At 38.4% G+C, this 26,713-nt stretch overlaps 1 protein-coding gene across 5 annotated transcripts in view; it reads right to left on the minus strand.

The window, feature by feature from the left end:
* AMPH (amphiphysin) overlaps positions 1-26,713 on the minus strand; it is a 284,998-nt gene that overhangs the window by 10,438 nt on the left and 247,847 nt on the right. For 3 of the 5 annotated variants that reach the window (XM_045828637.1, XM_045828633.1, XM_045828632.1), the window contains 2 exons: positions 23,515-23,640; positions 428-637 (listed from right to left, as the gene is read on the minus strand). In XM_045828637.1, coding sequence (XP_045684593.1) covers positions 428-637; positions 23,515-23,640 — 336 coding nt within the window. The remainder of the gene's footprint in view (positions 1-427; positions 638-23,514; positions 23,641-26,713) is intronic. The other 2 variants (XM_045828635.1, XM_045828634.1) reach the window with 1 other exon arrangement.

Genomic DNA, 26,713 nt, shown 5'->3' on the forward strand with positions numbered 1-26,713 from the left:
TTCATAGCATGTGCCTGGCACCAGGCTAAGTACTTTATGGCTATTTCCTCACATAATCCACACAACAACCTTATTATTCTGTCAGATTCCCTTTCTCCTCCATCTATTCTCATGCTTTCTGTCATTTGTGCTTCTTTCCTCTCCCCCATCAGTTTATTGCATAGTTTCCTTTCCTCTCTCTGTGCTTAATTTAAGCCCAGTCCACATAGCACTGGGGCTTGTGTGGAGCCCCCAAATACTGACATTGAGGAAATGCTGTGTGCTGTGACTACTCTTTTTGAGAATCTAACTTTTTGTTTGTTTGGTTTTGGGGGAGTATGCCACAAAATGGCTATTCCTCATCTTAAAGCATTATCACCATTAACCAACAGACAGAGCATCCCTCTGTGCCATCTCTCCAGAACCTCCATTTCACTGGGACACATACCTGAGGTGCTGCTGTTTCTGTGTCTTCTGGTTGAGCTCTGTCACTGCCTATGACCTCTGAGGCTTCAGGATCAATCCTGGCCTCCTCTAAACTTTCTCTTTTGCCAGGATGAAGAGCAGCCTCCTCTGCTTCTGCTTCTGTTGTTGGGGCCCCTTCCGCTGCGGACACCAGCATTCCAACAGTCCCATCAACTTCAGTTCCAGGTAGGATCTGCAAGCCAGAATCAAAGGGGCCATGTCTGTGTCTCCAGGGCCTCAGGAGGAGTTAGACTTAGCCCTTTCCCTTCTCTCCCCTCTGCTGAGGCTCATTGGATTTCCAAGTTTCCTTGGCAATGTACTGAGACCCAGGATTCTGGTACAGCAGTCCACCATCAGTTGACCAAAACTCTGACACCCTCCTTTCCCTGAGCACCCACAATGCTTCTTTCTGTAGCAAATGGAATTTGAGTGGAAGCAACATATACCATTCCTGAGACAGGGCTTACAAAGTGTGGATGGCCCCTCCTAGCTAATTCCACTTTTGTTGCCTGAAAGCAGATGATACAAGGCCCTAGAATACACCTGAGCCACAAAGTGGGTGGGGCCTGGCCTCAGTACCAGGGTCATGGAACAGAGCTACATAGACAAGCCTCCCCATCACACAAAGTCAGAGCTTAGAAAGACTGATTTCCGCATAAACTTAAAAATCTTCATGGGGAAGGTCCCAGAAATTAAATCACATTCAGGGAGAAAAAAAAACTAGGGCATTTTCTCATGAGACTTCTTGAGAATGAAGGAAAAATCATTTTATTATTGAATATTCATTATTATAATCAAAGTCAAATAAGATTTTGTCTCCTTTACTGGGAGTAATAAAATGCAAAAGAAAAAAAGAGAGAGAAAAAAAATTTGATTTGTAAGGTTGAACCAGTGAACAAATTGGTTGGAGTTTTAATCAAGATTCTGACTTTATCTTGGCCAACCTGATTTTAGAGGTTCAAATCAGAAAGATGAGGAAGAAGGAGCCCAGGACACATACTTCAAAAATCGATCTTACTATTGATGTGATTAGCATTAGACATCCTTTCTTTTATCAGATAAATTCAACCCAATTTGTGCTATGAAGTTAGGAAAACTCTCATGCTGCTGATAACTACTGTCCAACCAGAGCACTGAAAGGGAGACACCTGCAGAATGGGCATCAGAACTGGGTGGGCAATGGAAAACAACCACACACCTGTGGCTCATGGCAAGGCAGTAAAAAAAATTCTGATTAAAATTTATAGGTAAGAGATTAAGTAAAAATGACCTGTTGCAGGATACATGTTTCTACATTGTAATATTTTATTTAGGAACCAAAAACTGTGTTATTGACTGTAGTGTCTGTTGTAGGACCAAGAGCTAGTCACATTCTTAGAAATTTACTTTCTTCTTTTACAGGAATCTCTTATTCTGAGAATTTGGCTCTCCTGAGTGTGCATTAGTCCAAAATGTAGTCACTAACCAAGATGTAGCATTTATTTCCTTTTTCTACTTTGTCATTGAAGTACATAGGTTCAGAATTGTAGCATATTTATTCAAATGAATTAGAAATGCTGATAGTGGGGTAACAGCTATATAGGGTTTATATTTTGATGAATGACTGAAAATTTCCATAATAAAAGTTTATTTAAAATTTTAAGAGAAGTGCTCTTCTTGCTTTAAATAAACATTGACTGTTTTATGGCTGTTATTTTCCTATTGTCAAGAGAGTAATAATAAGAACATAAATATGGGTGTTTTCTTAATTCTAGGAAGAACATTGAACACTTCCTTGTACATTTATTGTTGGGGAAGCCAACAAGCTTTTTTCTAGACCCTAAGGACATAGCAAAGTTGCCTCCACATCAGAAACGGTACCAAAACTTACAGAGGGGTAATGGGCTTAAATGCAGGAAGCAGGTTGTGTTGTCACAGTTCTAAGTGATTCATGATTTCCTACTCATCTAGAAAATCACACTACAGAGTGACCACCCCACTCGTTTCCATAGCTCCATACCAGATGGACTCTAGCTACATGCAGACAGTGTGAACAGACAGTGAATACCACCACGTGCACACAGACATACATATTGCTACAGGTAACAAAGCAGCCACTATGTAATTTTATAGGCTATTCCCTCAAGTGATTATACATAAATTCTTCTGTACATATAAGTTGCAAGTAATTGTATATCATTTTTAACTGAATACTACTAATTGAATACCATTCTCAACTGAATTGATATAGTTCCAGAAGAGAATATATTTCTAGGAAGCATTGATGGTGTCCTCAAAGGTAATTTAACTCTCTCCATACAAACAAAACATTAATAAGTTCCTAGTTTGTACCTGGAGCTCCATATACCTATCAACTTGATTATATCACAATTTGCTATGGCAAGACATACATGTTTTCATCTTTCCTTTGTTAAATGGTTTAAACAGGTATCATTGGCTGGATCTGATTTAGACCTGACAGTGTGACTGCTGTGATGCCAGACACCAGCAGGTGGAGCCCAAGTGCGACATCTGTTGCTCTGACTTTCCTTGACCTGGCAGGAGCAAATTTCAGGGCAGCAATTTACCTGATCTCTGTCTCTGCCACACACACACACACACACACACAGGGTAGAGCATGTAGAAAATTGTTTGTAAGAATGAGGGCAAATAAAAATCACCAAAACATTGATATTAACAATGCTGATAGAGTCAGGGTGCCAAGGAAACTGCAATTTTGCCTACAGAGGGAAATTTGATTGACTTGCTTAGAGAAGGGATGAAATTAAGTTCTCCATCCTTCTCTAAGACCATTAGCAATGAATTCCGATTTCTCTAGCCACAATCAGCATTTTGATTTTACAGAGTCTGAGAACACTGTAGAAAGAGAGAAGGACTGTCCACTGCCTAGAGTTCCTCACATCTTTCTGCCTCTGGCATTGCTCTGATTATCTGGGGTGCCCCAAGGCTCCCTTTGTGTCTGGAAATAAATCTGTGGTTTATCTTCTGCTCTTACCAAAGTATTTCTACTGTATACTTACTGACTGCAATAATAGGACAACATAAAAATATACCAGAAAACAGGATTCAATTTGCTCAAATTAGGTGTTAATTCCAAAGAAAATAGAGAAGAGATTGCAAAGGTTTTCAGGGATAAAGTTATTCCTTTCTTATTACTTTCATGCATTCCAATTTGTTAGCCACTTGTAGATTTAGAAAAGAAAAACATTTTCTAGACTTTTCTTGCTGCCATACACATTACACCTGCTATGAATTAGCAGGTATAACAATGATTAATGACTGCTTGTTTATCTAAAGTATTATCAGAGAGACCAGAGGACTGAAACTACTGAATATATTTCAAGACTTTGATATTCAATGTTATTAAATTTTTCTCCTCATTCCAAATGTTAAGGATTACACCATTATCTTCTGCCAAAACTATAGTATCTGTTGGCCAAATATATTTATGGTGGAAAACGTCTACTACAAAGAGAAACTAAAAATGTCTCCCTGCCCTGTTGTTTAGTTGGCACAAGGACCCTGACAGTTTCCACATTAATCACATAGAAATCACAAGGGTCAGCATGGGACCCACCTTTGAGATAGTGATCAGTTCTCTATTTATCATTTTATCATACAGATCTTACTGCTTTTATATATTCTGCTTTGACAATCTCCTTGGTAGAAAGCAATACTATTATGGTATTCATGTCAGAGTCCTGGCAAACACCTCATTGCATTATAAAATTTTCTGGAAGTGGAATGAAATTAATGCAATGCAACAATGGCCTCATATCCTGCAAAGCAGGAAAACACAACTGGGTGACAAAAAATAGTCCTTCCGGGAGATTGTGCCTTGAAAGCAAGTCAACAAGGACTGAGGCCCCAGACAAGTAAAAGTAGTGACTGGCTGCAGGAGAATTTGTAATTTCTGAGCTTTGTATAATTTATTGATTTCTTTTACTTAGTCATTGTTTGCTTCCTTGGCAATAGTATCTCTCAGCAATGCCTGAGAAGCAGCTACCACTTGTGAAACTGGTCTAGAGTGTAACTGCAGAGAGTCCCTAGTAGGAAACTCCAAACTTATTTATAAAGCATGTTATTTTAAATAAATAGGACATTTTCTGATTAAAAATAAGGGAAACCATTGGTTCAAAAATTAAAGAGATAACTTATGGTAACCTTTTGAGGTATTTATTTTTATTCATTGATATGAATATAGGGGCTTTGTCTATTTTACAACACATAGATCATGTTTGTTAGAAAAATTCTACCAATGGCTAAATAATACTTCGTTTCCTTTTCTATTTAACAGTTTAACAGTTCTCCTATAATTGAACTAGTTGTTTTCCATTTCTTAAAAATGTTATAAACAAGGTGAAAAAAGTCTTGGTTTGAAACCATATTTACAACTATATAAGCTATACATTTAAATTATTTAAATAGACAACACTGTCCCCTTTATTTATTTATGGTGTCCTAGTTACAGATTTTTGGGGGGTGGAGTGTCCAAAATTCTATTATGAAAAAAGTCAACACAGATAAAAATTAAAAACATAATACAGCACACATCCAAGTACTCAGTCAGCACCTAGGGTCTGCAACTGATATGCTGCTATGTTTACTTTTATCACATCTTCCCATCTGTCCACACTGATTTTCATTCATCTTTCAGTCAATCACAAAAATTGAAGAGAAATCCATTATCTTAAAATAATGGATTTCAAGAATTCTTTGATATGGCTTTATATCTTACATATTTCGTAGTGCATTTCTGCTGCTTTCCCCTTGACTGACTATTGCCTCAGGGTAAAATTGCTACAATATGCTGTTTTGCATTCAAAATCCCTACGTCCTTCTAACAGCTTCTGACCTTCAGCACTGAGAAGGACAAGTCTGAGGCCTGCCTAATTATTGTTCCTTTGTAGTGCATTTCCCCAGTAGTCTAGATGCTTGCAGAACTTTATGCAGTATTCAATTTAAAAATTTTTAAAGATTACACTTAGATGCTAGTCTCTTATTAAATTTGCACTTCTTCAGTGATTTCTTAGGATCTGCATGCAGGAATCCCTACAACTAGCAGACTTCAGCTAGAGCACGTTTTCTTCTGTCACACTGGCTACTATTGCTTCTAGTGCATTCTTCACTGCTTTTTCTTTTTAAAAAATATATTTTACTGATTATATTATTACAGTCGTCCCATTTCCCCTGCTTCATTCCCCTCCACCCTGCACACCCTCTCCCATCCACATTCCCCTCCTTTAGTTCATGTTCATGGGTCATACTTATAAGTTCTTTAGCTTCTACATTTCCCATACTATTCTTATCCTCCCCCTGTCTATTTTCTACCTACCATCTATGCTACTTATTCTCTGTACCTTTTCCCCCTTTCTCCCCCCCACTCCCCTGTTGCTAACCCTCCATGTGATCTCCATTTCTGTGGTTGTCTTCCTGTTCTAGTTGTTTGCTTAGTTTGTTTTTGTTTTTGTTTTAGGTGTGGTTAATAATTGTGAGTTTGCTGTCATTTTACTATACATTTTTTTATCTTCTTTTTCTTAGATAAGTTCCTTTAACATTTCATAAAATAAGGGCTTGGTGATGATGAACTCCTTTAACTTGACCTTATCTGAAAAGCACTTCATCTAAGACTACGCTTAGATGCTAGTCTCTTATTAAATTTGCACTTCTTCAGTGATTTCTTAGGATCTGCATTCAGGAATCCCATTGCAACTAGCAGCCTTCAGCTGGAGCACGTTTCTTCTGTCACACTGGATACTATTGCTTCCACTGCATTCTTCACAGCTTTTTCTTAGGAATAGTAATTATGCAGGGGTTGTGTCTTCAGTCACAGCCTCCACATCTATCACCTCTGCTTGTGCTCTTCTCTTTGTGCAGGGAAAACTCCTCCAGTTTGTCCTCACATCAGGAAATCAGTTCCCTACACTGTTGCTCCTGGTCTTTACCACTCTTATTTAAATTTTAATTCTAATATTACCTCTTTTCCCCTTGAAATCTTTTTTATCATCATCAAGATTCCTTTTTATCTGCTTTACAAGCAACTCTCTCTTTATTTCAATGTGGTTGTCTTATCTCATCTTTCATTTCATATATAAAATAACCAAGGTCCTCCTGAATTTTGCTGATAAAAAAGGAAAGCAATCTTCAAATTTTTCCATCATACTTTTGGTAACTTCTTTTGTCCTTTATAAAAAATTATAACTCTTATCTCTTATGCAATGCTTTCCTTCTGTTGTATTACTTTCTATATAGGCCCTAAGTTTTTTAAAATGTGTGTGAAATCTCCCCAGGCCTGATGTTTCTAGTGGACATGGAAACATTTTCTTTGTTCCATTTTACCCTCCATTTGGGGACATGTAAACATCCTTTTCAGAATAGGAGGTGGGCAGGATTCATCAGGTCTACACAAAACCATCTGTCTTGAGTCCCCCAAACATGTGTCCAAGGATTAATGGTGTGAGAGCAGCAGCAGGCTCCAGGAGACCTGAATGCTTCAGAAAGGTGCTTCCACACCCATGGTGTGGGGGGTGCTAGATGCCAGTTGTCTTCTATCAAGAGTAGGGGTGGGTGAAAATCTCACAGACTTCTTGATAACAAGCTTAGTTATTAGAGTTTAAGATCCTTTTCATGCCTAAGCTGTTAGAAAATTCTCCTTTGCTGGTGTAATATTTCTAGAATATAGTACAATGGAAACTTTGACTTTCTTTGTATGTTTAAGTGTAAAGAGCACTAAAATAAAAAAAAAACTGGTAATAGTGAATCCGATATAATTGTTGTGATTTATTCTTTAATATTTTCAGTTTTCTCATAATATTCAGTTGTGTGTTCCTAGGATGCATGTCATTTTCATTAAAATTCTTCTGCAGTAAATGACACAAATTCTTCTACACCCAAGAAGACAATGCACCTTTCCTTTTAAATGAGAGAGTCTCAGGGACCCTGATACCTGAAGTGCCTCCACAGACCCACTGCTTCCTACTGACAACTCCCAACAAGGTAAGTCTGACTAAGAATGCGGGTGAGTTCCTATACACAGCTGGTGCGTTCACTTACACTCTTGGAATCCTACCCTTTCAAAGGAGAATTATAGATTATAAATAAAATATGTCTTTACTCATACATATGCAGTATGTGGGCATCTAAGCAAACATGTCAGAAAATCCCTTTTAATTAATAGCAAGTTATATGATAAAAAGATATGGGAAGGAGACTGGTAGGACAGAATTTCACCACCATTATTTTTGATACTACTTCCACAGATTCCCTGTTTAGAGACATGTAAAGGATGGGAAAGTGGATAAGAAGATAACCCCATCTTCCCCTGGCCTGATCCACTATACTACAGGGTTACAATGGAGAACACTTACACATTCAGCACTTGGACACACAGCAATGTTTGCAAGTTACAGACTCACATGATCCCAACAAGTTGGGAATGACCCTGGGGCTCGTCATACCCCATGCTGGCATTTTACAAATGGGGAAATGTGACAGAGTGGCAGTAGCACTGGACACAGAGCTGGGGGGATGAGTTTTAGTGCTGATTCACCCCTACTTAGCACTGGAGCTGGAATGACCCCAGGGTCCCACTGCAACGGAGCAAAAAAGGTCAATAACACAGCAGGAATCTTGGCTGTAGGCTACCCTGGTCTTTTCCTGCCCATCAGGTATTCTGGATCCAGCTTGAGCTACTGACTTTTTGAAGGTCCCACATTTATAAATTACAAAATTTTCTTCAGAATGCATTTTAAAGAAAAGCCCAAGAGGCAACTAGGGTCATTATGGCCTCAGAGAAGATTCCTGTATTAAAAAAACAGGCTGGTGGCTATTATTCCTCTTCACATGACACACTGTACATGTGATACATTGAAGGTAATAATTTCCCTTCAGCATGACTATAGGGGAGAGTTATCCCATGGAATACTGGGCCTTAACTTGTGTCCCTTCAAAGGTGGCTCTGGTGTTACAATCTTCAATTCATACATCTATGAACTTCCTTTCCAATATGAAATTTTGTGGGATCTTTCCCACAGACCATCATCTCAATAATCTTTTCCAGTCTACTCTCCTGGTATTGCCCACAGTCCCATCATAAACCTTCAGCAGCCAGGTTCCAGCACAACTTGGCCACTGGTGCCACAGTATTGTCATGGCAACCAACATCTGTCTGAATTAGCTTCATACTCTCTTTAAAAATAAGATCTTCAGGAACGCCAGTTAATGAATTTTTGGTTGATTTGGCTTTTAAGGTCATAGCTGAATATCTAATAACAAAACACATTAAAACATTGTAAGTAGAGTTTTATTTTGGAAGTGCATGGGAGAAGTGGACAGGAGAAAGAGATTTATCTCTTGAAGCAAAGGCAAATATTGTGTGCTGCACACCCTCAGAGATGGGCATGTGAGCAAGTGCTCATTTCTGAAGTAGCCATAAAGGACAGCCTCATTGGGGGTTACAAATAGTTTGTTAAAGAGGCAGTTAAGAAAAATGCCTTCACACCTTAGCAAACATTTACTTTGCCTGACTAAATTCTGTTCTGAATGATCCAAAGCACGTGCTGCCACTGCTCAAATTACCTTACGAGTGGACCTAGGCTCGTGGTGGCTGAAGGCAAAAGTGGGCCTGCCACATACAACCAACAACCAGATCAAAACTGGTGATCTGCAAATCACTTAAATGTAATGGTGTTCTGTTGTCAAAACTCCCAATCCTGACCCTGCCAAGAAGCACATACACCTCCTTGGGCATCCTGGGATCTGGCCACATGGCAGGATGGATGGGTCCTGAACTTTGAGGATGACAGTCACACTTGGAAGGTATATTTGTCAGACCTCTGACTTCACAGGCTTTGAGTTGTACATGACATTGGTAAATAAACCTACTCCATGATGGTTTGTCACCCAACTGCCCAGCAAATAGAAGTTGGAAAAGAGACCATAAATGAAGGTTGTTGTCATGTGGGAGATGGCCTACATACTCAAAATATCCAAGTCAATAAACTTATTGGTGAAAATGAAAAATGCGTCTTTTATTTTAAGGAACAAAGCATATGAACTTTTTGGCCAACCCAATATTATGTACCCTGCTTTGTCTTGAGCACCATGGGAGAAAAAGAAACAGTGCCATTCACTTGACTCACAGGACACTGAAAATGTAATCAGTTGCTAATAAGAATATACTCAAACTCAGAGAAAATAACCATTGATGGGATTTTTTTTGGTTTCTGAGAAAGGTAAAAACGTATATCCATTTCCAAGGCCTCTCTGTATATACACATATGTAATACAAACACATAATTTAATTTAAACATGCATTAGTGTGAGCACTAGAGTTTGTAGCTAATTCTATGATTATGAAGGGTAGACAGGGACTCAAGCTCCTCTGGCTTCCACTGACCTTCACAGTCTTCCTCTGACATATTGGGAGCTCACAATGGAGGCACAGTGAAAGCCTGAGTTCTCACGTTTACAAGGAGAAACCTCAAATGCTGCTCTCCACAGGCATGACCGACACAGAATATTGCCTTACCAGGTGAAATGCCAGCCTGCTCCAGCACTAGTCTGTGCAGACTCAGCGGCAAGAGCCATATCTGCTTATTGCTTTACTGGGTCCCTCAGGTCCAGAGCACAGCCTATGTAGAGAGGACTCAAATATGTTTGTCAACTTAATGAGGGGGGACAAACACCTGCATTCTATTCAAGCAGACAGAAATAGTTGTAGTAAGATAAAGTCAATATAACATAGTCTAATACTGTCCAGAAAGTATCCAGCCATGCAATATGAAAAAGAGACATTTATTGAAGAAGATACAAGATACAAGAAACATTGTATATAGGACAATAATGCCTCAGTCCCTTTCAAAGTAGACACCTTGGGATTTCACACAGTTCTCCCACAATTCATCTCTGGTTACACTTCTTAAGGAAATCTGGTTCATTGGTAGCAGTTTGAATTAAGTCATTAGCAACTGAAGCATGCTATTCCTTTTGCTATAATAGTACAAGTTGTAGGGTGAATTTTGCCATGATACATATTATGACAAGATCCTGCATCAGAATCTCAGACACAGTAGTTTTTGGAATTCCCAGATCAGCTTCTACTTCTCACCCTGTCAGTTGCTGATCTTTGTTGATTGCAGCCCATAATGCTCAACATTTGGAGGTGTTCTGCTTGTTGCAGGCCTTCCAGAACATGGATCACTTTCAAGAGATTCTTGACCATCATTGAAGTGTTTGTGCCACACTTTTGTTTGCACTGCACTCATTGCGTGGACCCTGAAAGCCTTCTGAATCATCTGAATAGTTCATGGAGTAATGTTCAAGCTTAATGCAAAATTTCATTCAGATTCATTGCTCTACTAGCTCAGTAATTTTGAATTCAATGGCCACAGAGTACACATGCTCACTCAAAGGCAACTGCTGCCCTTACTCACTAGTACAGTGAAGTCATCACTATTCATGCATGTGCTTTCCAGTACACTCCCCTTGGCTGCTAGGTTACTAGATACTTTTTCCAGACGGATTTATACACACACACACACGCACATGCACACACATATGTATACACACACACTCTCTCTCTCTCTCTATACACACACATTATGTATATATATATTATAATTTTATTTTAATTATTGTTCAAGTACAATTTTCTATCTTTTACTCCCATCCCAGCCCACCCACCCACCCCTCTCCATCTCCCTCCCATTTCCACATGCCACTAGTTTTTGTCCATGTGTGTCCTTTATACTTGTTTCTGTAAACCCTTCCACTTTTCCCCTGAGATTCCCTCCCCTCTCCCCTCTGGTCGTTGTCAGCCTGTTTTCTATTTCAGTGTCTTTGGATATATTTTGCTTCTTTCTTTGTTTTGTTGTTTAGGTTTCTGTTAAAGGTGAGTTCATATGGTATTTGTCTTTCACCTCCAGGCTTATTTTGCTTAGCATAATTCTTTCCAGTTACATCCATGTTGTCCCAAAGGGTAGGAGCTCCTTCTTTCTTTCTGCTGCATAGAATTCCATTGTGTAAATGTACCATAGTTTCTTGATCCATTCACTTACTGATGGGCACCTAGGTTGCTTCCAGCACCTAGCTATTGTAAATTGTGCTGCTATGAACATTGGGGTGCATATGTTCTTTTGGACTGATGTTTCAGAGTTCTGAATATATAATCCCAGCAGTGGAATTGCTGGGTCAAGAGGCAGATCCATTTTCAGTTTTCTCAGGAAATCCCATACTGTTTTCCATAAAGGTTGCACCAGTCTGCAAACCCACTAACAGTGCACTAGGGTCCCTTTTTCCCACAACCTCTCCAACACTTGTTTGTTGCTTTGTTTATGACGGCCATTCTGACTGGCGTGAAGTGGTATCTCATTGTGGTTTTAATTTGCATTTTTCTGATATCTAGCGATATTGAGCATCTTTTCATGTGTCTCTGGATCCTCTGTATGTCTCCTTGGAGAAGTGTCTGTTCAACACCTTTGCCCATTTTTTAATTGGGTTGCTTGTCTTCTTAGAGTGGAGTTATGCAAGATCTTTATACATTTTGGAGATTAAACCCTTGTCTGAAGTATCATTGGCAAATATGTTTTCCCATACAGTTGGTTCTCTTTTTACTTTAATACTGTTTTCTTTAGCTGTGCAGAAGCTTTTTATTTTGATGAGATCCCATTTGTTGTTTCCTTTATGTCCGTTGCTCTGGGGGATGTATCAGTAAAAATGTTTCTGCATTAAATATCTGATATTTTCCTGCCTATGTTCTCCTCTAGGACTTTAATAGTGTCATGGCTTATATTTAAATCTTTTATCCACCTTGAATTTATTTTTGTGTAAGGTGTAAGTTGGTGCTCAAGTTTCATTTTTTTGCACGTAGCTGTCCAGTTCTCCCAACACTGTTTGTTGAAGAGGCTATTTTACTCCATTTTATGTTGCTGCCTCCTTTGTTAAATATTAATTGACCATAGAGACGGGTATATTTCTGGGCTCTCTGTTCTGCTTCACTGGTCCATGTGCCTGTTTTTATGCCAGTACCAGGCTGTTTTGATTACAGTGGCCTTGCAATACACTTTGGTATCAGGTATTGTGATCCCTCCTACTTTGCTCTTCTTTCTCATAATTGCAGCAGCTATTTGGGGTTGTTTATGGCTCCATGTTAATTTTTGAAGTGTTTGTTCTAGGTCTGTGAAATATGCCATTGGTACTGTAATAGGTATTGCGTTGAATCTGTAAATTGCTTTGGGTAGTACGGACATTTTGATGATGTTAATTCTTCTAATCCATGAACACAGTATATGTTTCCATTTGTTTGTGTTTTCCTTGATTTCTTTCTTCAGTATTGTGTAGTTTTGTGAATACAGGTCTTTTACCTCCTTGGTTAGATTTATTCCAAGGTATTTTATTTTTCTTCATGCTATATCTAATAGGATTTTTTTCTTGATTTCTGCTTCTGCTGTTTCATTGTTGATATACAAAAATGCCTTTGGTTTCTGGATGTTGACTTTGTATCCCACTGTTTTGCCAAATTCGTTTATTAGATTCACCAGTTTTTGGGCGAAGTCTATAGGATTTTCTGTGTACACTATCATGTCATCTGCAAACAATGACAGTTTTGTTTCCTCCTTTCCAATTTGGATGCCTTTTATTTCCTTTTTCTGTCTGATTGTTGTGGCTAAAACTTCCAATACAATATTGAATAGAAGTGGTGAAAGTGGACAACCTTGTCTTGTTCCTGATCTTAGTGGAAAACATTTTAGATTTTGCTCATTGAGTATGATGTTAGCTGTAGGTTTCTTTGCTGAGTGTTTTTTATCATAAATGGGTGCTGTACCTTATCAAATGCTTTTTCCACATCTATTGATATGATCATGTGATTTTTGTCTTTGCTTTTGTTTATGTGATGCATGACATTTACTGATTTGTGAATACTGAACCATCCTTGCATCCCTGGGATGAATCCCACTTGGTCATGGTGTGTGATCTTTTAAATGTATTGTTGGATGCAGTTTGCCAATATTTTGTTGAGGACTTTTGTGTCGATGTTCATCAGCGATATTGGCCTGAAGTTTTCTCTCTTTGTTGTGTCTTTATCTGGTTTTGGGATTAGGATGATGCTGGCTTCATGAAAAGAGTTTGGGTTTTCCATCATTTTGCATTTTTTGAAATAGTTTCTGAAGAGTAGGGGTTAGCACTTCCTTAAATGCTTCGTAGAATTCTGCTGTGAAACCATCTGGTCCAAGGCTTTTGTGTGTTGGGAGTTTTTTGATTACTGCTTCAATTTCATCTGCTGTTATTGGTCTGTAGATGCTTCTGCTTCATCTTCATTGAGTTTCAGAAGATTATACTTGTCTAGAAATTTGTCCATTTCACCTAGGTTTTCAAATTTCTTGGCATACAGTTCTTCATAGTAATTTCTTACAATCCTTTGTATATCTGTGGTGTCAGTTGTAATCTCTCCTGTTTCATTTCTTACTGTGTTTATTTGGGTCCTCTCTCTTTTTTTCTTGATGAGTCTGCTTAAAGGCTCGTGGATTTTGTTTATCTTTTCAAAGAACCAGCTCCTGGATTCATTGATCCTTAGAATTGTGCTTTTAGTCTCTATGTCATTTAATTCTCTTCTGATCTTGGTTATTTCCTTCCTTCTACTTGCCCTGGGCTGTCTTTGTTGTTCCTCAAGTTCTTGTAAGCGTAGGGTTAGGTTGTTTGTTTGAAATGTTTTTCTCTTTTTTAGGTAGGTCTGTATCACTATGAACTTCCCTCTGAAGACTGCCTTTGCTGTGCCCGTAAGTTTTGGGTTGTTGTGAATTCATTTTCCTTTGTTTTCAGAAACGTTTTGATTTCTTCCCTAATTTCATTTTTGACCTATTCATTGTTTAATAACATGCTATCCAATCTGCATGATTTTGAGTGTTTTGGGTTTTCTCCCTTGGGATTGGTTTCTGGTTTCAGTCCCTTGTGATCCGAGAAAATGCTTGGTATGATTTCAGTTTTCTTGAATTTGTTGAGGCTTGTTTTGTGTCCTATCATGTGGTCTATCTTTGAAAATATTCCATGTGCATTTGAAAAGAATGTGTATTTTGCTTCTTTGAGATGAAGGGCCCTATATATATCAGTTAAGTCCATTTCTTCTAGGGCATTGTTCAATGCCACAGTATCTTTGTTGATATTTTGTTTGGAAGATCTGTCCATTTTTGATAGTGGGGTGTTGCAATCCCCTATTATAATTGTGTTGCTGTCAATATCTTTCTTGAAGTCCTCTAAGATTTTCTTTATGTATTTAGGTGCTCCTGTGTTGGGTGCACATATATTTACAATGTTTATGTCTTCTTGGTGGATTCTTTCCTTGAGTATTATGAAGTGACCTTCTGGGTCTCTCTTTATGGCCCTTTTTTGGAAGTCTATCTTGTCTGACATGAGTATTGCTACATCTGCTTTTTTTCCCTGTCTGTTTACTTGGAATATTTGTTTCCAGCCCTTCACTTTCAGTCTGTGTAGGTCTTTTGTCCAGAGATGGGTCTCTTGTAGGCAGCATATGTGTGGTTCATGCTTTTTATCCATTCAGCTATTCTATGTCTTTTGATTGAAGCATTTAATCCATTTATGTTTAAGGTTATTATTGATAGGTACTTACTCATTGCCATTTTCATACTTGTGTTCCTCTCCGTCTCTCTCTCTTCCTTACTTTCCTTAAAGCAGACCCTTTAGCATCTTTTGCCCAGCTGGTTTGGTGGAGGTGTATTCTTTTAGACTTCTTTTGTCTTGGAAGCTCCTTATTTGGCCTTCTATCTTGATTGAGGGCCTTGCTGGGTAAAGTAGCCTTGATTGCAGGCCTCTGGTTCTCATTACTTGGAATATTTCTTGTCATTCTCTTCTGGCTTGGAGCATTTCCATTGAGAAGTCAGCTGCTAGCCCTCTTGGGGCTCCCTTATATGTTACTTCCTGTTTCTCCTCTGCTGCTTTTAAGATTCTCTCTTTGTCTTGGTATTTTGCCATTTTAAGTAGATGTGTCTTGAAGTGGGCCTCTTTTGGTTACTCTTGATTGGGATTCTCTGTGTTTCCTGGATTTGTGTGACTTTTTCTCTCATCGAATTAGGGAAGTTTTCCATCATTACTCTATCAAATAAGTTTTCTATCCCTTGTTCTCCTTCTTCTCTTTCTGGTATTCCTATTATACAGATATTGTTATGTTTCATATTGTCTTGCATTTTTCTTAATCCCTCTTCATTCTTTTTGAGCTTTTTTTCCTTTCCTAGCTCTTTCTGGGTGTTTTTTTTTCTACTTTGTCCTCTAGCTCAATGATCTGATCTTCTGCTTATTCAATCCTGCTTTTCATTCCTTCTACTGTGTTCTTCAGTTTAGCAATTGTATTCTTCATTTCCTCTTGGCCCTTGCTGATAGTTTGTATTTCCTTTTTCATGTTGATATAGTTTGCAGTGAGTTCATTGTAGCTTCCCTGTAGTTTCTGGTAGCTCACTGTGAGCATATTAAGCTTCCTGATAATTATTGCTTTGAACTCAATATCTGATAGTTGAGTTGCCTCTACTTCACTTAGCATTCTTTCTGAGGCTTCCTCCTTTCCCTTTGTTTGGGGATTTTTTCTTTGTCTTCCTATTGTTTGTGAGACTCTTTTTGCTAGCCTCTGCTTCTTAAATTGATGTGTTCTGGCTCCCTGGGTTTATGGTGTGAACTTCTGTGGTAGAATACCTGTGAGATTCAGTGGTGCAATCTCCTTGATCTCCCGAGCTCACTGGTCTTGGCTGTCGTTTAAGTTGGCTTTGTGTTTGTCTTTGTGTTTTGATTGTTATTGGGTCTTTCTTTGGTGGGTCCTTTCCACCAGCTCCTTAACTGAGGGTCACTCTGTCCACCACCTCTTGTATTTTGTTGTGCTGCTGAGGGCAGATTGGGTTGAAGCTGGTTCTTCCGTGTGTACAAGGTTTTGAAGATTCTCTTTTGCTCTTCTTCAGTTGTTTGTTCTGGGTAATTTCTCCATTATTTAGTTGTATTTCCAGATAGGTCCTGGATTGAGGTTAGTGTGGCTTCCACTCCCTCCTTCACCTTCTTCTGTTGTTATCTGTTGGTGGTTCCTATGTTATTGGGTTTCCTCTTCTAGTGGGTATCCTGGTGTTCACCGTTCCCACCTACTCTTTTTTTGTGATCAGTTGGAGATGGAAGGAAAAATTGTTTAAGACAGCAAGAGAGTATTCTATGATATTTACAGTAGCAGCCAGTAGAGAAGAGATAGGTGATCCTTTGGCTATGTATAGTGGTAACTGTGATCTTCTGCCCAACTAGTCGATTTGTAGAAAGGATGGAAAGAAGATAAGACACTTGTTGGGGAGAGAATTGTGAGTTGGATCTAGAAAGCAGTGAGGCTATGGGAGGTCAGATTGTAAGGTAAGATGAGAGTAAAGGATAGTAAATAGGTGTAGTGTATGAGAGAATAGAATTAACCACTATGGTAATAGAGTTCAGGAAACCATGAAGTGGGCTAAGATCAGGAAGGGGTGTTGTAAAGTATTTACAATTGTATGGAATAGCTATTATTTACAATAATATTAGAGCAACAATCATATGACAGAATCTATGGATCTAGATTATAAGAATAGGGATATAGGACCTTGAGTAGTGTGCCAATTGGACACAAGTGAAGTGAAGAACAGTAAATTAGCAATACACTATGAAAGAGATATCAGGGGAAACCTATCAAATGATACAATATAAACAGCCTAGCAAAGCATTCTATACAGAAAGAAGAGGACTACAAAAATACTATTAAAATAAAAGATGTAAAAATACTGGAAAAAAATAATAATACAAATATGCAATAACTTGCAGGTTCTCTGTAATAGCAGAGTGAAATTTGTTTCACTGCCCCAGCTGTTGTGATGCCCCTTCTTTAAGTCCAACTCTGGTCTTTTCACAGTTCCAGGGTTTTGGTTTTTGTTTTTGTCTCACTTGTAGGTATTTAAAAAAAAAGGCAGATGAAAGAGGGAAAATGAGATCAAATTGGAAAGAAAGGAAGAAGGAATAAAAGAAGAAAGAAGGAAAGAGAGGAAAAAGGAATTGAAAGAGAAAATAATAATAAAAATTAAAAAATTAAAAATTAAAAAAAATTAATCTTGGTTTCAAAGTGGCCAGACCGGTTTTTCTGGTCTTGCTGGCTGTAGGTGGCTGAGGGGCTATTGGTATGGCTTTTCTTCCTTCCAGATCTGCACTCAGTCAGTCAGCACTCTCAGGCGAGCTATCCTGGCACCTCTCCCCTGTGCCTTGAGTGTGGGATTGAGGCCTTTCCTTGGGATTACTGCTGTGGTGTAAGCGCACACATGCTATGCCAGACTGCTCATTGTTCCCAGTGCTATGTGGGTGCGCATGGTCTTCTGCAAAACCTTCCACACAACCTCGGGATCGGAATCGTTGCCTGGCTGGGTGGCAGGGAGGCCAGAGCGATTGCTTCAGGGGAATTCCCCAAACAGTGTCTTTTCACTTTTTCTTTTTGAGAAATGCCTCCTACTCAATCCTGCTGCTCCATAAAATGGCCTGGTCTTTCCTACAGCCCAGTTCTCCAGCCAGACCAGTGAGTATTCCATCACTGCATGACTCTCAACTCTGCCGGTGTCCACAGACTCTGCAGGTGCTTACAGCCCCTGTGCATTTGCTAGTAACAGGTTTCTCCCAGTGCTGGTCTGACCTTGTTTGGCTGGGGAGGGAGCAGTTGCCCTGGCTCTCTCCAGAGGATTCTGGGGAAAACCCGGCAGCGAGTGCCGGGCCTGGGGCTGCAGCCCCCCAGGATCCCACACTAGTCCCTGGGACCTTATTGTCCTGAAGCACTCTCCTTACTATCTGGTTTTTGGTTCCGCTACAATTTTTGGTCTCTTATTTTCATATATGCTGAGGTACTATTGGTTGTTTGCTTTTTTACTCAGTAGATCGGCTAGGATTTTCTCCTGTGTGTAGGGAGAAGTAGAATCTGCTCCCTTCTGGAGCAGATTCTGTATATACTGGTACATTTAAACTGGTCTTGACTATTCACCTTATATTTGGCAAATTTTTTTAAAACAAAACACAGCAAGAGTCATCCCCAAATTAATGGGTCAGTGTTTCATCTTTCAGGATTTCTCAACATTTCTAAAAACATCTTTATCTCAATCTTTTCCTCATTTGTAATTTTTGGAAAATACATTGATCCTAAATCTAAGCACCTTATTTATTTTAAAATAATAGGGAAAAGGCATTGGTCCAGGTCACACCATTTGAGCAAAATATAGGAGCTGACAGAAATTTAGAGAAAATAGAAAGGGACTCTGTGCAAGAAAATGAAATAAATGTTTTGTAAAAATAATGTTTATCTGCTTTGTAACCCAATTCTGTGATATACATTTGAAACAAATATTTATCTTTTTTTGTAAAGAAAATTTATATTACTTATATAATGTGTAAATACCTGGAGAAGTAGCAAGTGTTCCTTTTTAAAATGCATCCTGTAGATAATAAAATTATTTTGTAGGAAAAAATTAGTACAATATTGGCTGTGTGTAATATAAAACAACAAATAAAAATGTAAGAATTACAATTTTCTTAAAAGCCCCAGGTTTCTTTGTGAACCACTGCTAAAATTTTCTGTGTTTGAAATTACATTTGCCTCCTGGAAAGAAAAAAGACCCACCACTAATTTCACCTTATATAAAATGAATTCTATCAACAGTTAAAGTAATAATTGTGTGGTGACATTTCAGTAGCAAAAAAGATGACCTCAAAAGGTCATGTCAATCCAATTCTAATGACAGTCACAGCTGGACTGTTAATTAATGCCTGGGACACAATGTAGATTTTTATATTTTTACAACTAAATATCACACATCTAGCAACACAAGAGACCTTTCTTAGAAAAAAGTAGCCCTTAATTATCTTAGATTATTGCCACCAGAAAAAGAATCTATAAGTGTACATTAGAGAAAAAGATGCATTCTACATGATGCTATTTTCCTAAGTGGAAGGGAGAACATGAGAAATAATTGACTTTATTTGAGTGTGTCAATTTTAAAGACTAGGAAGTCAATCACTTTTAATGAGCATTGGGAAAATCTAACTGCCATAAGCTGCCTTCTCTTACTATTAATTTTCAGTCTGTATGCAGATGGAGAAATACATATTTTCTTCTAAAGTCCCTTTATAAGCTTTAGAAGACAAGATTTTTAAAAATAAAGAATTCTCTCAAATACCTTTTTAACCTAATATTAGGGAAGCTGGTTTTAGTGATGGTTAATACTTGTACCATAGAGTTTATTAAACATTTTAAATATCATCCTTGGTTAAAAAGTTAATAAATCATTATAAAATAATAGATATGATACAGTAGGTATTTGATAATTGGTACCTGCTAATACTGTATTTTAGAAAACTGATATACTTGGATTCTGAAAGAGCAAAAACCTTAAATAGGGATGAGTACGAGAGGTATGAAAGGAATGAACCATGGCCCTCTGACAGAGGATCATGGAGAATCACCTTTCAAGCCTGCATTTAATACATTAACTTATCTATTTAACTTCTCCAATTGATTATACAACATCAAATTCCCTTGCTCAAAATCATGGGCACTATGACAGTAAACCTTATACTGACTAGCCTGGGCATGGAATCAATGTGGTTTAAAAGCACTAGTAAAAATGAAGTCTAGGCTGCTATTCAAAACAGAAATTTGTTGAGAACTTTTCAGAACTGAAGCAATTTCTTTTAAAAAAATTTTTAAATATATTTTATTGATTATGCTATTACAGATGTCCCATTTCCCCCCTTCATTCCCCTCCGTCCTACACACCCCCTCCCACCCACATTCCCCCTCTTTAGTTCATGTCCACATGTCATAAGTTCTTTAGCTTCTACATTTCCCGTACTATTCTTGCCTTCCCCCTGTTTATTTTCTACCTACCATCTATACTACTTATTCTCTGTACCTTTCCCCCTCTCTCCTCCTCCCACTCCCCTGCTGCTAACCTTCCATGTGATCTCCATTTCTGTAGTTCTGTTCCTGTTCTAGTTGTTTGCTTAGTTTGCTTTTGTTTTAGGTATTGTTAATAACTGTGAGTTTCTGTCATTTTACTGTTCATATTTTTTATCTTCTTTTTCTTAGATAAGTCCCCTTAACATTTCATAAAATAAGAGCTTGGTGATGATGAACTCCTTTAACTTGACCTTATCTGAGAAGCACTTTATCTGCCCTTCCATTCTAAATGGAATCTGTGCTGGATAGAGAAATCTTGGATGTAGGTCCTTGCTTTTCATGACTTGGAATACTTCCTTCCAGCCCCTTCTTGCCTGTAAGGTCTCTTTTGAGAAATTAGCTGACAGTCTGATAGGAACTCCTTTGTAGGTGACTGTCCCCTTATCTCTTGCTGGTTCTAGAATTCTTTCCTTCATTTTAATCTTGTGTAATGTAATTATGATGTGCCTTGGTGTGATCCTCCTTGGGTCCAACTTCTTTGGGACTCTCTGAGCTTCCTGGACTTCCTGGAAGTGTATTTCCTTTGCCAGATTGGGGAAGTTCTCCTTCATTATTTGTTCAAATAAGTTTTCCACTCTTTGCTCTTCCTATTCCCCTTCTGGTATCCTTATAATTCGGTGTTGGGATGTTTAAAGATGCCCTGGAGGTTCCTAAGCCTCTCCTCATTTTTTTGAATTCTTGTTTTTTCATTCTTTTCTGTTTGGTTGTTTCTTTCTTCCTTCTGGTCCTCTCCATTGATTTGAGTCCCAGTTTCCTTCCCATCACTATTGGTTCCCTGTGTATTTTCCTTCATTTCACTTAGCATAGCCTGCATTTTATCATCTAATTTGTGAACAAATTCAACCATTTCTGTGAGCATCCTGATCACCAGTGCTTTGAACAGTGCACCTGATAGGTTGGCTATCTCTTCGTAACTTAGTTGTATTTTTTTCTGGATCTTTGACCTGTTCTTTCATTTGGGCCACTTTTTTTTTGTCTTGACATGCCTGTTACATAGTGAGGGGCAGAGCCTTAGGTGTTGACCACGGTGGTCAACCCATGTGGCTGGGTTGTGAAGTTGTATGTGGGGGCTGGGTCCAAGAGGGAACAATAGCACTTTCTCTGCTCTCCTATTTCAGTCCCTTCCTCTGCTTCCCACAAGCAAATTGGGCCCTTCTGGTGCTGGTTCCCAGGTGGGTGGAATTGTGTACATTCTAGGATCCTGTGGGTCCCTCCAAAGAACTCTCCTGTGAGGCTGGGAGTCTCTCCCAGCATCTCAACCCCCACATGTGTTTTCAATCAGTGCTTTTAGGCTTTATTTCCTGGTGCCAAGGCTCCAGGTTGCACAGTCTGTCTCACTCCCCATTTTTACGTGGTTTATCTGTCCACGAATGTGTTCTCGGTCAGCCAGTGGCCTTGCGTGCCTCACTGGGTCTGCCAGCCACTGCCTGTGCACCTGAGACAGCCAACCACCGCTTTTTCCCGCCACGACCCCTCTCTGTAAGCTGCCAACTCTGCCCCTCTTACTGGTCTAGATGAATGGTTGTCGGACTTCCATACAGTTCAATTTTCTGTCAGATCTGGTTGTTTTTTTGTTTCTAAATTTTTGTTGTCCCTAATTTTGGTTGTGTGAAGAGGCACAGTGTGTCTACCCATGCCTCCATCTTGGCCGGAAGTCCTGAAGTGATTTCTAAACCACTATCTGAACCTAGTCAATATCTTTTAACTCCCTGGCATCGTCCATATGCTTTTTAAAATCAATTCTCTTAATTAAACAGCAGTCAAAAATTTAACTGTACCTCTCCCTTCTGTTGTTATTTAAAGCTAAGTCAGGTGGGCAGACCACATTCTGACACCACATAAAAATGCCCCATTTACACTGGGTTATCAAGATAGATCATTAGTGAATCTGGTAGTGACAGTTTTGAAGCAAAACCCTGATTTTGGAGAAGGGAGCCTCAGCTTTCTCCAGGCTAAAATCGGGCAAGCAGTACTTCTTGGAAGAACTCAATCTAGTAGAACACATTTCTTGTTTACTCCTATAGAACTTAGTCCAACTCTGTAACTTTAAATGGAAAATAAAATCATTTTTTTGAGTCATTCTTAATTTGTATTTTCTATCTCTTATCTTGCCCTATTATGTTTTACTATATTAGTAAACTACAGATTTGACAGATGACCTATACTTTTCCCAGTAAAATGAGCTAGGGAGGGCACCAAAAGCAAGAAGCATAATTTTTATTTCTCTAGTTATCTTATCTAGCAATGTAATTTTGGGAAATAGGAGGACTGGCTTTCTTCTTTGTATACATTCTATAAAGAATCTGTAGTTTTGTAGTAAATAGTACCCTGACTGAAATTCTTTAGAGACATTTTAACTTGGAGACATTTATTTCATAAACAAATGTTTCACATTGCATCAGTTTTTTGAACTAAATTTTCCTTGATATTAGTCTGTGCTTTCATGGGTGTTACACAATCCAATTCAACATGGTGCATATAGACCTCATCCCAATTTGCAATGTGGTATGCTACATGGTTGCATGGAGCACAGCCAACACCAGACTTGACTGTGAGCAAATGATTACATGCATAGGAATCCTTATTGATTCATGGATTTGTAATATGGGATTTCAATCTCTTATTGGTCTTAACTACACATAAAATTAATACTGTAAGAAATAAATATGTATACACAACCAACAAAGTTATTATCATTCTATTTATCAGCTGCATGTTGCTCTCTAATTAAAGGCACAACTCTAGCAGTCACAAGGAGAATATCACATTAATAGATTTGACTATTTGCAAATTCCACAACCTACCTACCATGATTAGGAGATTATCAGAAAGAATCAAGACACACTTTATGAAGAAGGTAGATAAGGTCTCTGGATACCTTTCCTTTTTTAAAAATAAAAGGGAATGAAGTTTGAATGTCAAAAGAACAAAGGTTATTTGTACTTGTGGAGGCATGACAGGTATGGAGGTGATTTGCCCCAAATGAAGCATGGATGAGAAGGGAGAAATGGGATCATGAGATGAGCATGGCTGTGACAGGGGTGGCAGGTGGTTGGTGGGAGGGAGGTGGTGCTCACCACTGTCCCCTCCACTGTCTCCTCAGCCCAGGTGTCCAGTCCATGATCCAGCCCAACAGCGGATGCTGCAGCAGCAAGGGGCTCCTCTGCTTTCAACTCTGTTGGTGGAGCCTGTTCAGTCTCAGCCTTTGATTATTTGTTTTGAAGGTTAGAGGAAAAAGATGTAACATATCAATAGATAGCATTACAGAATATTGGAAAATTAAGATTTTCTTAATCATCCTATAGGCAACTAGCTTCATCAAATCTGTGTTGAGAAAAAGCCCCACTTTCGGCATCATGTTCCTTTACAGAACTGGAAAGTCTAGAAATGGACTCTAAAGGCTTCTCTTTTACCAGTAAGAACTGTCATTTCCCTTGATGTTAGGCAAAGGTTTACTATTTTGGCTTTTCATTTTACTTGCAACATTTTGACTGCTCACTTCCTAGGATATCTGTACGAGATGCTAAAATGGTACATTCTGTTATTTGGGGGTGGTGGGAGAGAGGAGAGATATCCTAGGAGCCTTACCATTGCCAGCTGAAAGAAGTGAGGAAGAGTTTACAGTGCACAGTTCTGGGAACTCCCAGCTTTATTCATATGCATTACACCAAACATTTAAAGATTTAAGATTCCTTCCAATATTCATATCATAATGCACTAATCTGCACAGGACAGCATTCTCAGTGACACTAATTAGACTTTTCTAATTGTGAGGACAACAGCAAAGGTCTTTCATCCTGCTGTGACCTCTATGCATAGATATCATCCTGATTCCAGCTCTTAAAGTCTCTTAGCTGTAGGCTCTTTTGGTTTTTAAAAGAGCAGTATTAAATAATAATAGGCCATCGAAAACACCACAGCCAATGTATGTTGCCATGGTTACTTAAAATTCTCCCACTTTTTCAATTTTGGTTAAATAAGCATATTTATTTAGCAGGATTTTTTCACTAAGTGTAGGGCTGTTAGAGGGCATATTAAGATTTTTTCCATTAGAACATTTGAACTGTGAAAGAGTTTAAAAGTATTTTCTTAGAGGAGTAAGAAGTCACCAATAAATACTCTGAATGGAGAAATCAGTTAACTTCTGTTAGACACCATAATCAATCAAAAGTCACCTCTAGTTCTATGCATTCATCTAAGCTGATGTACCTGACAAGTTCTACAGGGAAATGACAAAGAAGTTATGCTGAGATTAGGAAAAAATGAATAATGAATAGCCTAGTGTCAATAAACATGCAAAGGAGTTATCCTGTGCACCCACCAAATCCTCCATTGTGATGTACACCATGATCATACTGCCCTTCTCTTTAAGGGCAAAATAAAATAGAAAATGTTGGTAGTTAAGTGTGTAGAAATTTGATATTTTTATGGGTTTTTACAACTTTTATAGGTATTTTGATACAATTTTTAAGAAAGAATGAAATAAAATTCACTCTAATATACTCTTTATGGGAAGAGATGTCACTTTTACTATTCAGAAGAGTTATCTTTGTAATGAAACAGGTTTTTATAGTGACAAGATAGAAAGGGAAACACAGGTAAATTGTGAATTATATCTCACAAAAAGATCTAAAATAGTCTTGTCAGAATTGTGCCCTTCTTCAATAACTTTTTTCTATAAGATGCATCCCCTGACAAACAATGCAAAAAGGTTGACTCCCTATTATTTGCTCAATTTGTCATCATCCTACATTAGAGGAGAGGGAACTCTTTACATTTACTGTGGCAGCAGGATGCCACAGTAGATAAATTCAGAGACTGAGAAATGGAATTTTTCCTTTAGAACAAAACTAGTTGTATAAACTTGCCCCACACTTCCCAGTAGCCTCTGTGATATGATGGAAGGAAAGTTGGTCAATGCAGAGAAAGAGGATATGGATCAAATAGTAAGGCTAAGGGTCTAGTCATATTCCAACATGGCATTTGCAGTACAATCTTATTTCTCCAGTCTTGGGAGAGTTAATTGGGTGAGATGCAAAATGACAAGGAGGTAATTCTGAGCTCTGAGCAAATTTGGCAGATTCCAATGGTTTAAGCTGGCACTCAAAGAATGTGTTGTGGGCTATGCAATGCAGTCTGGGAAGGTGTGCCTCTAACTACCAACTTTAACCTCTACCTCACTCAAAATAGTCAGTGACCTAATGTTGGGAAACTCCTGCTTCTGGGAAAATCCTGTAAAATCATAACTCACCAGGAGATATAGGTTCACTGTGGCTTCCTAGTGCCCAACAGGAAGAAGTAATGCCTACAGCACATGCAGTGCTGGGCATGACAAAACTAAGTTCCCCAATGGGAAGAAGGTCCAAGATATATGCTTCAGAGACAACGTGTTAAGAGAAGAACAAGGCAGGCAAGAACCTCCTGGAACCGGCTGTGAGAGCTGGAAGATGTTCAGAGAAACTTAAAAACCACTGGATTCTATGACTGGGCTTTTGCAACAAAGTAATAAGTGTGATTTTAATTTATGACCAATTCTTTCCCTTACACCAGTTATTCTCCATTTTCTTAATTCACAATTGTCAGTTAAAAATTTCATCCTCCAGTATCAATATAATCCTTACTCCATCACCCAGGCAGAAACTAACCAATAAATATAAATTATAAGTCTTTCTTACTCAATTATTAACACCAACATAGTTTGTACCTTAAACACTTCAATCTTTATTTGAAGGCCACACAGACTCCACCTATTACTAGGTTACCCAGAAGTGTGAAAATCTATGACAAAGGTATTAGAAACACACATGCTTTTGAACAAATATTAAATTATCCTTTAGACAAACTTCCCAGAACAGAATTCCTTACTTAGAAGTATAATCATATTAAAAAAAATCATCCCATTTAAATGCAATTCCAAGCTCCCAACATGAAAGCCAGGAGCTAAGGTAATTACATACCATTTCCATGGGAAAACCAGTGAACTACAAATAGCCCTTGTGCATTAATACTCAGAGATCCAAAATCCTTTGTGGTGTATCACTGACAAGTGGCATCACTCAAAGTCTCTTCATTCAACTTTATTACTAAGCTGATGCTAGAAAGGTTTCCCAGGATACCTGTAATGTCCATCTTGTAAGATTTCTTCTAGAACCAAGAGTCATAAGCTTCCTACTCACTCTCTAGCCAATCTTTTCTCCCATCAAAGTAGGAATCACACTTCTAATATGCATTACTTCTTTCTTCAACTTACAAAAAGGAGGGGATAAGAAATGAGGT

This window comes from Phyllostomus hastatus, unplaced genomic scaffold (assembly GCF_019186645.2).
Source record: "Phyllostomus hastatus isolate PE091 unplaced genomic scaffold, TTU_PhHast_1.1 phas_scaffold_78, whole genome shotgun sequence".
Lineage (NCBI taxonomy): Eukaryota > Metazoa > Chordata > Mammalia > Chiroptera > Phyllostomidae > Phyllostomus > Phyllostomus hastatus.